The 14695-nt window shown below is 58.1% G+C and overlaps 1 protein-coding gene across 2 annotated transcripts in view; it reads left to right on the top strand.

Moving 5' to 3' along the window:
- The window catches only part of LOC140193188 (CMP-N-acetylneuraminate-beta-galactosamide-alpha-2,3-sialyltransferase 1-like), a 52740-nt gene extending 38931 nt beyond the window's left edge, over positions 1-13809 (top strand). Inside the window, exons 4-7 of one of the 2 annotated variants that reach the window (XM_072250596.1) lie at positions 6523-6684; positions 7470-7503; positions 8675-8794; positions 11313-13809. In XM_072250596.1, coding sequence (XP_072106697.1) covers positions 6523-6684; positions 7470-7503; positions 8675-8794; positions 11313-11489 — 493 coding nt within the window. In that variant the 3' untranslated portion in view covers positions 11490-13809. The remainder of the gene's footprint in view (positions 1-6522; positions 6685-7469; positions 7504-8674; positions 8795-11312) is intronic. The other variant, XM_072250598.1, reaches the window with a different exon arrangement.
- Positions 13810-14695: the final 886 nt, after the last annotated feature.

The following is a 14695-nucleotide window of genomic DNA, read 5'->3' as shown; positions in this document are numbered from 1 at the left end:
ACGGTTAGTGTGTTTGGTGACGGGGAGGGTCAGTGTGGGTGGTGATGTGGGGAGTGTCAGTGTGGGTGGTGATGTGGGGAGGGTCAGTGTGTGTGGTGACGGGGGAGGGTCAGTGTGGGTGGTGATGTGTGGAGGGTCAGTGTGGTGACGGGGGGAGGGTCAGTGTGGGTGGTGATGTGGGGAGGGTCAGTGTGTGTGGTGACGGGGGAGGGTCAGTGTGGGTGGTGATGTGGGGAGGGTCAGTGTGTGGTGAAGGGGGGAGGGTCAGTGTGGGTGGTGATGTGGGGAGGGTCAGTGTCTGTGGTGACGGGGGGAGGGTCAGTGTGTGTTGTGATGGGGGGAGGGTCTGTGTGTGTGGTGATGTGGGGAGGGTCTGTGTGTGGTGATGGGGGGAGGGTCAGTGTGTGTGGTGATGGGGGGAGGGTCAGTGTGTTGTGACAGGGGGTCTGTGTGTGTTGTGACAGGGGGAGTGTCTGTGTGTTGTGATGGGGGGAGTGTCAGTGTGTGCGGTGACGGGCGGAGAGTCAGTGTGTGGTGACGTGGGGACGGTCAGTGTGTGTGGTGACGGGGGGGAGGGTCAGTGTGTGTTGTGATGGGGGGAGGGTCAGTGTGTGTGGTGATGTGGGGAGGGTCAGTGTTTGGTGACGGGGAGGGTCAGTGTGGGTGGTGATGTGGGGAGGGTCAGTGTTTGGTGACGGGGAGGGTCTGTGTGTGTGGTGATGTGGGGAGGGTCAGTGTGTGGTGATGGGGGGAGGGTCAGTGTGGGTGGTGACGGGGGGAGGGTCAGTGTGTGTGGTGACGGGGGGAGGGTCAGTGTGGGTGGTGACGTGGGGACGGTCAGTGTGTGGTGACGGGGGGGAGGGTCAGTGTGGGTGGTGACGGGGGGAGGGTCAGTGTGTGGTGACGGCGGGAGGGTCAGTGTGTGGTGACGGCGGGAGGGTCAGTGTGTTGTGACGGGGGAGTGTCAGTGTGGGTGGTGACGGGGGGAGGGTCAGTGTGTGTGGTGACGGGGGGAGTGTCAGTGTGTGGTGACGGCGGGGTCTGTGTGTGTGGTGACGGGGGGAGTGTCAGTGTGTGTGGTGACGGGGGGAGGGTCAGTGTGTGTGGTGACGGGGGGAGGGTCAGTGTGCGGTGACGGGGGGAGTGTCAGTGTGGGTGGTGACGGGGGAGGGTCAGTGTGTGGTGACGGGGAGGGTCAGTGTGTGGTGACGGGGAGGGTCAGTGTGTGGTGACGGGGGTGGTCTGTGTGTGTGGTGACGGGGAGTGTCTGTGTGTTGTGACGGGGAGGGTCAGTGTGTGTGGTGACGAGGGGAGGGTCAGTGTATGGTGACGGGGGTGAGGGTCAGTGTGTGTTACCGGGGGTAATGTCAGTGTGTGTGGTGATGGGGGGAGGGTCAGTGTATTGTGACGGGGGGTTTGTGTGTGTGGTGACGGGGGGAGGGTCAGTGTGGGTGGTGACGGGGGGAGGGTCAGTGTGGGTGGTGATGGGGGGAGGGTCAGTGTGTTTGGTGACGGGGAGGGTCAGTGTGTGGTGACGGGGGGAGGGTCAGTGTGTTGTGACGGGGGGAGGGTCAGTGTGTGTGGTGACGGGGGGAGGGTCAGTGTGTTGTGACGGGAGTGTCTGTGTGTTGTGATGGGGGAGTGTCACTGTGGGTGGTGACGTGGGCACGGTCAGTGTGTTTGGTGATGGGGAGGGTCAGTGTGTGGTGACGGGGGAGGGTCAGTGTGCGGTGACGGGGGGAGTGTCAGTGTGTGGTGACGGGGGGAGGGTCAGTGTGTGGTGACGGGGGAGGGTCAGTGTGCGGTGACGGGGGGAGTGTCAGTGTGGGTGGTGACGGGGGAGGGTCAGTGTGTGGTGACGGGGAGGGTCAGTGTGTGGTGACGGGGAGGGTCAGTGTGTTGTGACGGGAGTGTCTGTGTGTTGTGATGGGGGAGTGTCACTGTGGGTGGTGACGTGGGCACGGTCAGTGTGTTTGGTGATGGGGAGGGTCAGTGTGGGTGGTGATGTGGGGAGGGTCAGTGTGTGGTGACGGGGGGAGGGTCAGTGTGGGTGGTGATGTGGGGGGTGTCAGTGTGGGTGGTGATGTGGGGAGTGTCAGTGTGTGTGGTGATGTGGGGAGGGTCAGTGTGCGGTGACGGGGGGAAGGAAGGTCAGTGTGTGTGGTGACGGGGGGAGGGTCAGTGTGTGGTGACGGGGAGGGTCAGTGTGTTTGGTGACGTGGGGAGGGTCAGTGTCTGTGGTGACGGGGGGAGGGTCAGTGTGGGTGGTGACGGGGGGAGGGTCGGTGTGTGGTGACGGGGGGAGGGTCAGTGTGTGTGGTGACGGGGGGAGTGTCAGTGTGTGTGGTGACGGGCGGAGGGTCAGTGTGTGGTGACGGGCGGAGGGTCAGTGTGTGGTGACGGGGGGAGGGTCAGTGTGGGTGGTGACGGGGGAGAGTCAGTGTGGGTGGTGATGTGGCGAGAGTTAGTGTGTGGTGACGGGGAGGGTCAGTGTGTGGTGACGGGGGGGGTGTCAGTGCGGGTGGTGACGTAGGGAGGGTCAGTGTGGGTGGTGAGGGGTGAGTGTCAGTGTGGGGGGTGATGGGGGGAGGATCAGTGTGTGCTGACGGGGGGAGGGTCAGTGTGTGTGGTGACGGGGGGAGTGTCAGTGTGTGTGGTGACGGGCGGAGGGTCAGTGTGTGGTGACGGGGGGAGGGTCAGTGTGTGGTGACGGGGGGAGGGTCAGTGTGGGTGGTGACGGGGGAGAGTCAGTGTGGGTGGTGATGTGGCGAGAGTTAGTGTGTGGTGACGGGGAGGGTCAGTGTGTGGTGACGGGGGGGGTGTCAGTGCGGGTGGTGACGTAGGGAGGGTCAGTGTGGGTGGTGAGGGGTGAGTGTCAGTGTGGGGGGTGATGGGGGGAGGATCAGTGTGTGCTGACGGGGGGAGGGTCAGTGTGTGGTGACGGGGAGGGTCAGTGTGTGGTGACGGGGGGGGTGTCAGTGCGGGTGGTGACGTAGGGAGGGTCAGTGTGGGTGGTGAGGGGTGAGTGTCAGTGTGGGGGGTGATGGGGGGAGGATCAGTGTGTGCTGACGGGAGGGTCAGTGTGTGGTGACGGGGGAGGGTCAGTGTGGGTGGTGACGGGGAGGGGCAGTGTGTGGTGACGGGGGAGGGTCAGTGTGTGGTGACGGGGGGAGGGTCAGTGTGTGTGGTGACGGGGGAGGGTCAGTGTGGGTGGTGACGGGGGAGGGTCAGTGTTGGTGGTGACGGGGGGAGTGTCAGTGTGGGTGGTGACTGGGGGGAGTGTCAGTGTGGGTGGTGACGGGGAGGGGCAGTGTGTGGTGACGGGGGGAGGGTCAGTGTGTGGTGACGGGGGGAGGGTCAGTGTGTGTGGTGACGGGGGGAGGGTCAGTGTGGGTGGTGACGGGGGAGGGTCAGTGTGGGTGGTGACAGGGGGAGTGTCAGTGTGGGTGGTGACGGGGGAGAGTGTCAGTGTGTGTGGTGACGGGGAGTGTCAGTGTGGGTGGTGACGGGGGGAGGGTCAGTGTGTGGTGACGGGGAGGGTCAGTGTGTGGTGACGGGAGGGTCAGTGTGTGGTGACGGGAGGGTCAGTGTGTGGTGACGGGGGGAGGGTCAGTGTGGGTGGTGAGGGGTGAGTGTCAGTGTGTGGTGACGGGGGGGTCAGTGTGTGCGGTGACGGGGGAGGGTCAGTGTGTGCGGTGACGGGGGGAGGGTCAGTGTGGGTGGTGACGGGGGGAGGGTCAGTGTGTGGTGACGGGGGAGGGTCAGTGTGGGTGGTGACGGGGAGGGGCAGTGTGTGGTGACGGGGGGAGGGTCAGTGTGTGGTGACGGGGGGAGGGTCAGTGTGTGTGGTGACGGGGGGAGGGTCAGTGTGTGTGGTGACGGGGGGAGGGTCAGTGTGTGGTGACGGGGGGAGGGTCAGTGTGTGTGGTGACGGGGGGAGGGTCAGTGTGGGTGGTGACGGGAGAGTGTCAGTGTGTGGTGACGGGGGGAGTGTCAGTGTGGGTGGTGACAGGGGGGAGGGTCAGTGTGGGTGGTGACGGGGGGCAGTGTCAGTGTGTGTGTTGACGGGGGGAGGGTCAGTGTGGGTGGTGACTGGGGGGCAGTGTCAGTGTGGGTGGTGATGGGGGGAGGGTCAGTGTGTGGTGACGGGGGGAGGGTCAGTGTGTGGTGACGGGGGGAGGGTCAGTGTGGGTGGTGACGGGGGGAGGGTCAGTGTGGGTGGTGACGTGGGGAGCGTCAGTGTGTGGTGACGGGGGGAGTGTCAGTGTGTGTGGTGACGGTGAGTGTCAGTGTGTGGTGACGGGGGGAGGGTCAGTGTGTGGTGACGGGGGGAGTGTCAGTGTGGGTGTTGATGTGGGGAGTGTCAGTGTGTGTGGTGACGGGGGGGATGGTCAGTGTGGGTGGTGATGTAGGGGGTGTCAGTGTGTGTGGTGACGGGGGGAGTGTCAGTGTGTGTGGTGACGGGCGGAGGGTCAGTGTGTGTGGTGACGGGCGGAGGGTCAGTGTGTGGTGACGGGGGAGAGTCAGTGTGGGTGGTGATGTGGCGAGAGTTAGTGTGTGGTGACGGGGAGGGTCAGTGTGTGGTGACGGGGGGGGTGTCAGTGCGGGTGGTGACGTAGGGAGGGTCAGTGTGGGTGGTGAGGGGTGAGTGTCAGTGTGGGGGGTGATGGGGGGAGGATCAGTGTGTGCTGACGGGGGGAGGGTCAGTGTGTGTGGTGACGGGGGGAGTGTCAGTGTGTGTGGTGACGGGCGGAGGGTCAGTGTGTGGTGACGGGGGGAGGGTCAGTGTGTGGTGACGGGGGGAGGGTCAGTGTGGGTGGTGACGGGGGAGAGTCAGTGTGGGTGGTGATGTGGCGAGAGTTAGTGTGTGGTGACGGGGAGGGTCAGTGTGTGGTGACGGGGGGGGTGTCAGTGCGGGTGGTGACGTAGGGAGGTTCAGTGTGGGTGGTGAGGGGTGAGTGTCAGTGTGGGGGGTGATGGGGGGAGGATCAGTGTGTGCTGACGGGGGGAGGGTCAGTGTGTGGTGACGGGGGAGGGTCAGTGTGGGTGGTGACGGGGAGGGGCAGTGTGTGGTGACGGGGGAGGGTCAGTGTGTGGTGACGGGGGGAGGGTCAGTGTGTGTGGTGACGGGGGGAGGGTCAGTGTGGGTGGTGACGGGGGAGGGTCAGTGTTGGTGGTGACGGGGGGAGTGTCAGTGTGGGTGGTGACCGGGGGGAGTGTCAGTGTGTGTGGTGACGGGGAGTGTCAGTGTGGGTGGTGACGGGGAGGGGCAGTGTGTGGTGACGGGGGGAGGGTCAGTGTGTGGTGACGGGGGGAGGGTCAGTGTGTGTGGTGACGGGGGGAGGGTCAGTGTGGGTGGTGACGGGGGAGGGTCAGTGTGGGTGGTGACAGGGGGAGTGTCAGTGTGGGTGGTGACGGGGGGGAGTGTCAGTGTGTGTGGTGACGGGGGGAGGGTCAGTGTGGGTGGTGACGGGGGAGGGTCAGTGTGTGGTGACGGGGGAGGGTCAGTGTGGGTGGTGACGGGGAGGGGCAGTGTGTGGTGACGGGGGGAGGGTCAGTGTGTGGTGACGGGGGGAGGGTCAGTGTGTGTGGTGACGGGGGGAGGGTCAGTGTGTGTGGTGACGGGGGGAGGGTCAGTGTGTGGTGACGGGGGGAGGGTCAGTGTGTGTGGTGACGGGGGGAGGGTCAGTGTGTGGTGACGGGGGGAGGGTCAGTGTGTGTGGTGACGGGGGGAGGGTCAGTGTGGGTGGTGACGGGAGAGTGTCAGTGTGTGGTGACGGGGGGAGTGTCAGTGTGGGTGGTGACAGGGGGGAGGGTCAGTGTGGGTGGTGACGGGGGGCAGTGTCAGTGTGTGTGTTGACGGGGGGAGGGTCAGTGTGGGTGGTGACTGGGGGGCAGTGTCAGTGTGGGTGGTGATGGGGGGAGGGTCAGTGTGTGGTGACGGGGGGAGGGTCAGTGTGTGGTGACGGGGGGAGGGTCAGTGTGGGTGGTGACGGGGGGAGGGTCAGTGTGGGTGGTGACGTGGGGAGCGTCAGTGTGTGGTGACGGGGGGGGATGGTCAGTGTGGGTGGTGACGGGGGGAGGGTCAGTGTGGGTGGTGACAGGGTGAGTGTCAGTGTGTGGTGACGGGGGGAGTGTCAGTGTGTGTGGTGACAGGGTGAGTGTCAGTGTGTGGTGACGGGGGGAGGGTCAGTGTGTGGTGACGGGGGGAGTGTCAGTGTGGGTGTTGATGTGGGGAGTGTCAGTGTGTGTGGTGACGGGGGGATGGTCAGTGTGGGTGGTGACGGGGGGAGGGTCAGTGTGGGTGGTGAAGGGGGGAGGGTCAGTGTGTGGTGACGGGGGGGTTCGCCACGGTACAGTGTGGGAGGCATGAAGTGGGCTTGTGAGACAGGAGATGCATACTCCAAAGCCCTTCTGCCAAAGAAATGGAGCTCTCTGCCCAATCGGCCGCAGGTATACCTGCCACATCTCATAATCGACCAAATGTGCTTCATTCTCCTCAACCCCAACTCCTCTCCCAAGGATGAACAAGGCCAAGACTCAGGGATATGAGACGGATGTCGGCAGCAAAACTACCCATCACCTGATGTACCCAGAGAGCGCAAGGAGCCTGGAGCCCCATGTCCATCTGGTGCTCGTCCCATTTAAGCCTCAGGATCTCCAGTGGTTGGAGAATGCCCCATGGTAGGTGGCAGTGGTGGGGAACCTCTCAGTGTGTATCTGCTGTGTCTCACTGTGGGGGGCTGTGACGTGGGGAGATCCCACTGGAGAGCAGGGGGAGGATTGGGGGAGGGGAGGTGGAAGGGAGGATGGGGGCAGAAGGGGAGGGGGAGGATGGGAGGCAGATGGGGAGGGGAGGGAAGGATGGGGGCAGATGGGGAGGAGGAAGGGGGAGGATGGAGACGAGGAAGGGGGAGGATGGAGAGGAGGAAGGGGGAGGATGGAGAGGAGGAAGGGGGAGGATGGAGAGGAGGAAGGGGGAGGATGGGGAGGGGAGGACGGGGAGGGGAGGACAGGGAGGGGAGGACAGGGAGGGGAGGACAGGGAGGGGGAAGGATGGGGGGCAGATGGGGAGGGGAGGGGTAGGGAGGATGGGGAGGAGGAAGGGGGAGGGGAGGATGAGGAAGGGGGAGGGGAGGATAAGGAAGGGGAGGGGAGGATGAGGAAGGGGAGGGGAGGATGAGGAAGGGGAGGATGAGGAAGGGGAGGATGGGGAGGTTGAGGATGGGGAGGATGGGGAGGGGTGAGGGAAGGGGAGGATGGGAAGGGGGAGGGAGGAGGGAAGGGGAGGGAAGGGGAGGATGGGGAGGGGAGGATGGGGAGGGGGTAGGAGGGGGAGGGGGTAGGATGGGGAGGGGGTAGGATGGGGAGGGGGAGGTGGAGGGGAGAGCAATTGGTTTGTGTTGAGGCGGATGGCCTGAACACCCACCCCACCCCGCCAGGTGACACAATCTCTCCTTCCCCTCCAGGTCACAGAAACTCATCCATGTCAATTGGAACAAGGTGAGGCTCGATGGGTGCTTAACCTCCGTCCCCCATACATACTCCACCCATACTGCAGAACCCGTCAACACCACTCACACCACAAACCCGTCAACACCACCCTCACCACAAACCCGTCAACACCACTCACACCATAAACCTTTCAACACCACCCTCACCACAAACCCGTCAACACCACAAACCCGTCAACACCACTCACACCACAAACCCGTCAACACCACAAACCCGTCAACACCACCCTCACCACAAATCCGTCAACACCACCCTCACCACAAACCCGTCAACACCACTCACACCATAAACCCGTCAACACCACCCTCACCACAAACCCGTCAACACCACTCACACCATAAACCTTTCAGCACCACCCTCACCACAAACCCGTCAACACCACTCACACCACAAACCTGTCAACACCACCCTCACCGCAAACCCTGTCAACACCACCCTCACCACAAACCCTGTCAACACCACTCACACCACAAACCCATCAACACCACCCTCACCGCAAACCCTGTCAACACCACCCTCACCGCAAACCCGTCAACACCACTCACACCACAAACCCGTCAACACCACCCTCACCAGAAACCCGTCAACACCACAAACCCGTCAGCACCACTCACACCACGAACCCGTCAACACCACCCTCACCACAAACCCAACACCACTGACACCACAAACCCGTCAACACCACCCTCACCGCAAACCCGTCAACACCACCCAGTCCGCAAACCCGTCAACACCACCCTCACCACAAACCAGTCAACACCACTCACACCACAAACCCGTCAACACCACTCACACCACAAACCCGTCAACACCACCCTCACCACAAACCCGTCAACACCACCCAGTCCGCAAACCCGTCAACACCACCCTCACCACAAACCCGTCAACACCACTCACACCACAAACCTGTCAACACCACCCTCACCACAAACCCGTCAACACCACCCTCACCACAAACCCGTCAACACCACCCTCACCGCAAACCTATCAACACCACCCAGTCCGCAAACCCCATCAACACCACTCTCACCACAAACACCCATCATCCCAACAGTGACTCCCCCAGCCAGGGACCGTACACAAAACGCAGGCATCTCCTGACCTCTAATCCTCGGGACCCACTGATCCGAACCCCAGTGACCCCTCTGTCTGACTTCAGGCTGCCATCCTGCACCCTGGCTTCCTGCACTATGTGCATGAGTTGTGGACGGAAGGTCACGGCCGTTACCCGTCCACCGGTCTCCTCGCCCTCGTCCTTGGCCTACACCTGTGTGACCAGGTAACATTCTGAAGGGTCGGGTGAAGGTTGTGGTACATGTGGTATCGGTAGGAAATACTATATCGGGAGTTTGGTAGAAAGCTGCAAAGTAGGATCTCATGTGTAGTAATCTCTGGCTTGCTGCCTGTGCCATGTGTTAGTGAGGGTAAAAAGAGACTATCTTGACTATTGACTGCGTGGCTGTGGTGCAGGGTGCAGGGGCAGGGGTTCAGATTTCTGGATCATTGGGATCTCCTCTGGGGAAGGCATGACCTGTACAAAAGGGACAGGTTACACCTGAACCAGAGGGGGACCTATAACCTTATGAGCAGGTTGTCTGGAGCTGTCGGGGATGGTTTAAACAAATTTGGCAAGGCAATGGGAAACTGAGTGAACTGATGGGAATGTGAAGGTTAGCTAGCCAATAATATAAAATTGGATATTTTTCAGATATGTAAAGAGCAAAAGGGATGTAAGAGTAGATATTGTATCACTGGAAAACGATGCTGGAGAGGTAGTAAAAGGGAAGGGGGATGGGAAATATGGAGAAACAGAACAAGTATTTTGCGTCAGTCTTCACTGTGGAAGACACGAGAAGTATGTCAGAAATTGGGTGTGTCAGGGTGCAGAGGAGAATATAGATATTATTACTAGAGAGAAGGTGCTTGGGACACTGAAAGGTCTGAAGATAGATAGGTCACCTGAACCAATTGGAATGCACCCCAGGCTTCTGAAAGAGGTAGCTGAAGAGACTGTGGAAGCATTAATAATAATCTTTCAAGAATCACTAGATTCTGGAATGGTTCTGGAAAACTGGGAAATTGCAAATGTCACTCTACTCTTTATGAAGGGAGGGAGACAGAGAAAGGATATTTAGGCTAGTTAGCCTGACTTAGTGGTTGGAAAGATGTTGGATTCCATTGTTAAGGATGTGGTTTCGGGGTACTTGGAGGCAGATTACAAAATAGGCCACAGTCAGCATGCTTTCCTCAAGAGAAATCTTGCCTGACAAATCTGTTGGAATTCTTTGAAGATACAACAAGCAGGATAGACAAAGGAGAATTGGTTGATGTTGTGAACTGGGATTTTCAGGAGGCATTTGACATATATGAGACAGCTTAACAAGTTACGAGCCCATGGTATTACAGGAAAGATTCTAGCATGGATAGAGCGCTGGCTGATTGGCAGGAGGCAAAGAGTGGGAATAATCATGTGGTTGGCTGCCAGTGACCAGTGATGTTCTACTGGGGCCAATGTTGGGACCAACTCTTTTTACGTTATATGTCAATGATTTGAATGATGGAATTGATGGCTTTGTGGCCAAGTTTGTGGAGGATACAAAGATAGGTGGAAGGGCAGGTGTTGAGGAAACGGAATCTGAAGAAGCACTTTGAGAAATTGGGCAAAGAAGCAGCAGATGGAATATTGTTTAGGGAACGGTATGGTCATGTACTTTGTTAGAAGGAATAAAAGCATACACTATTTTCTAAACTGTGAAAATTTCAAAATTCAACCTGCGGGTTGAGTTGGTGGTAAGGAAGACAAGTGCAATGTTAGTATTCACTTCGAGAGCAGTAGAATATAACGCTGAGGCTTTATAAGTCATTGGTCAGGCCACATTTGGAGTTTTGAGAGTTTTGGGCCCCTTATCTTTTCTCAGATATGCTGGCACTGGAGAGAGTCCAGAGGAGGTTCACGAGGATGATCTCAGGAATGAAGGGGTTAATGTATGAGGAACTTTTGATGGTTCTGGGTCTGTACTCCCTTGATTTAGAAGAATGAGGAGGGATCTCATTGAAACCTATCATATGTTGAAAGGCCTCGATAGTGTTTGTGGAGTGGATGTTTCCTCTAGTGGGTGAGTCTTGAACCAGAGGGCACAAATAGAGGGATGTCCATTTAGAACAGAGATGAGAAGGAATTTCTTTAGCCAGAAGGTGGTGAATCTGTGGAATTTACTGCCACAGGTGGTTGTAGAGGCCAAGTCATTGGGTGTATTCAAAGCAGAGGTTAATAGTTTCTTGGTTAGTTAGGGTGTCAAAGGTTACGGAGAGAAGGCAGCAGAATGGGGTTAAGAGGGACAATGTCAGCTATGATCCTATGGTAATGGGGCAGAGGGGAGGAGGGTGAGGGGAGGAGGGAGGGGAGGAGGGAGAGGGTGGGGGAGGGGAGGAGGAGAAGCGGAGAACAAGGGAGAGGCCAGAAATGGGGTGGGTGGTGGGCAAGGGTTGTTGTGCGGGGGAAGATGTGTTCTGCCTCACCTGATCCTTCGACTCCCAAGGGCACGAGGTGCTGGCTCCAAGGCTGTGGGGGGAGACATCTGTGGCGAAGAAGCCATGCTGGTTGGTGGGGGTTGGGATGATCCCTCTCCCCTTTCTCCCTTCACACACCTCAGTCTGTGACCCCTCCCCTCAGCTCTGTGACCGCTCCCCTTGTCTGTGGTTTTGAGGATCAGACATGTTCCCCTCAGCATGGGGGTGTTTGCCTCCTCCCCACTGGATTCTACTGTGGTCAGTGACACTGCTGTGACCTCCTCCAGCTCTCGGTGTTTGGCTACGGAATGGACGCCCGGGGCAATTGGCACCACTACTGGGAGAAGAATCGCCAGGCTGGAGCCTTCCACTTCACTGGCGTGCACGATGCCATCTTCGAGTCTGGTGTCATCTGGCAGCTAGCCAGGGTGGGGAAAGTCCAGCTGTACAGAGGCCGGCCCTGACCCCACCCCACCCACCCCGTTGGGCATCATCATATCCAATCAGGAATGCCAGGTTCTGCAGAGCCACACACACAAAGTGCTGCAGGACCTCAGCAGGTCAGGCAGCAAATGAATATAGAGCCGACGTTTCACCAGACCCAATCGCAGATTTGGATCAAATACCCAGTCTTTGCAGCTTGTGCCCACACCACCCAGTAATCAATTCTCCACAGGTGCCCTTGTGAGGGTCTCCCATTCTGTCTCCTCTAACACCAGCACTCTGCACTCTCTTCCTACCTACAGCTTGGCTGAGCCGTCCCCTGTCCCTCAGCAGCACCGTCTGCTCCTGTCTCATTCATACAATCGTATGGCATAGGAACTGGGCCTTCAGCCCACAATGTTGTGCTGAACCGATTAAATTAATAATCAGTTCCTCTCCCTCAACATCTCTGCCCCTTCACAGCCACCCTCCCTTTAGAAACATAGAAACATAGAAAACTTGCCCCAATTTAGATCAGGATGCTCAAACCTGTTCCTCCCTCCACAGCTGCTGCCTGCCACGCTGACAGACTCCAGCGTCTGCACAATTTATTCCTCTGTCTCTGCAGGAAAGTTGGACACCAGCCGTTCAGTGTTCACTTGCTGTTCAATGAGACTCATTCAGCTCTCTCACTGACTGACAGCTTGACCGTGAGACAGGTCGTGGGTCACGGACCCTCATGCCAAACACTGACGGACACATTGTCCACGAGGGAGGTCAGTGACAGACAGCATTATCCACGAGGGAGGGCAGTGACCAACAGCATTGTCCACGAGGGAGAACAGTGACTGACACCATTGTCCACGAGGGAGGGCAGTGACCGACAGCATTGTCCACGAGAGAGGGCAGTGACCGACAGCATTGTCCACGAGAGAGGGCAGTGATGGACACATTGTCCACGAGAGGGGTCAGTGACTGACAGCATTGTCCACGAGGGAGGGCAGTGACTGACAGCATTGTCCACGAGGGAGGGCAGTGACTGACAGCATTGTCCACGAGGGAGGGCAGTGACTGACAGCATTGTCCACGAGGGAGGGCAGTGACTGACAGCATTGTCCACGAGGGAGGGCAGTGACTGACAGCATTGTCCACGAGGGAGGGCAGTGACTGACAGCATTGTCCACGAGGGAGGGCAGTGACTGACAGCATTGTCCACGAGGGAGGGCAGTGACTGACAGCATTGTCCACGAGGGAGGGCAGTGACGGACAGCATTGTCCACGAGTGGTCAGTGACTGACACATTGTCCACGAGAGGTCAGTGACCGACAGTATGCCTGTGGGACACTCAGTGCCTCAAGGAATGGTCAAGGCTGCAGCACTGACCCAGTCTGTGCCATCCCTTCCCCCAAGGTCAGAGGTTATGTCTGTATGGTCAGTTGGTGTTGTGCCTGATAGCTGATAGTGCTGAGCGATCGTGGTCTTCAGCCTTGCTTGAGTACAGCACAGAAACAGGCCATTTGGCCCATCACACCCACACTAACAAGCATCCATCCTTCCCCCCAACACCCGTGGAAAGAGGATGGTGGAGGAGGCGGGAAGGGGGATGGTTTGGGGTACGGCAGGGATAAAGGGGACAGGGTGAGTCAAGGATAAAACCTGTGGGTGGGGAGGAGATCCCCCTGTAGTCTCAAGATCAAATGAATGATTGACCAGTGGGTGGAGGTGTGGGTTTAGGAAAAGATATATCAGCTGGGGTCGGACTAGGAAATTTCTCGTGTTGAGATTCTGGTCTCACCACTTTGTGACCTCTGGTTGGGACTGGGCACTCTCACAGAGTATGAATGGAACAGCTGGCCGCCACGGACAGAGAGTTTACTGAGGATTTGCAGGGGTTCCCGGCCGTGGGGGGAGGGTTTACTGAGGATTTGCAGGAGTTTCCGGCTGTGGGAAGAGGGTTTACTGAGGATTTGCAGAGGATCCCGGCCGTGGGAAGAGGGTTTACTGAGGATTTGCAGGGGTTCCCGGCCGTGGGGGGAGGGTTTACTGAGGATTTGCAGGGGTTCCCGGCCGTGGGAAGAGGGTTTACTGAGGATTTGCAGGGGTTCCCGGCCGTGGGAAGAGGGTTTACTGAGGATTTGCAGGGGTTCCCGGCCGTGGGAAGAGGGTTTACTGAGGATTTGCAGGGGTTCCCAGCCATGGGAAGAGGCCTGCAGCTGCTGACCAACCTACTGAGGGCCTCCAGCAATTTTGGTTTTCATTTCACCACTTGTACTGCTGCATTTTGTGTGTGAAGACGAAGGGGCAGTTTTCAGCAATAAATGACAATGCAGTGTGCAAAAGTGACCCCGAATTCCTTTAATTGAAGACTGCAGCAGTGACTACAAGGATGAAATATTGGAATCTTTACACAATGAGAAAAAACGACAGACATGGTGCCCCGGTCCGACAGACGGAACCAAATGACGGCCTCAGCCGATAATCAGCGTTCCAATGCACGTTTCGCTCTGATCCCCAGACCTGGCTGTTAGTGTTTGATGCAGCGACCGAGGGGGGCAGTTGTGTATAGTCTACCTGGCCAGATGGTGTCTCCTGTGAGACTAGCTAAGTTGTAGGGTCTGCTGTCTGGCCAGTGCCGTCTGCCCATATCTGCCTGTCTGCTGTTCAGCCTCAGGGCCCAAAACAGTGCTGAGAATTCAATTTGCCAGAACCGAGGCCAAATTGGAAACCTCTGATAGGTGATGATGAGCTTGTCCAAATCTAGAGTTTTCAATCTGTACAAAAAAGGAATTTTGTCTCTTCAACTTGTACTAAAGAATTAATAACCAGTTTTCAAAAACCTGGCAGAAAATCTCAATGAAAACCTGTCAAATAAAGTCGCTGCCATCACCTTCAATACAGTAGGATGCAGCCAGACCTTGAACCGCAAAGGATACATTGACAAGACAAAAAAATCCAAAATTTACCGCATTTAATAAACCTCTGAGTCTCTTCCCCTCCCCTCCCCATGAACCTCAGATTCTGGCCTAAAGTGCAAAGGTTGCAAAAATACTCCTGCAAATTCGATATTTGTGCTTTTCAGAGATGATGGGCCAGTGGCAGCCACCCACTTCATTCCCTGACCCCAGTGCCTGACCCTCAGCAGCCTCTGGTTCAGGAGGGTGCCCTCACGCAGGAGATGGGCTCTACCTGTTGGACTCCAGGGCTGTGAGAACGATGTAGCCAGTCAGACCACGGTACAGCAGGCAAC

Source organism: Mobula birostris, unplaced genomic scaffold, assembly GCF_030028105.1.
Source record: "Mobula birostris isolate sMobBir1 unplaced genomic scaffold, sMobBir1.hap1 scaffold_421, whole genome shotgun sequence".
In the NCBI taxonomy this organism is placed as follows: Eukaryota; Metazoa; Chordata; class Chondrichthyes; order Myliobatiformes; family Myliobatidae; genus Mobula; species Mobula birostris.
Note: the sequence above shows the minus strand (reverse complement) of the source record. Positions and strands in the feature narration are given on the sequence as shown.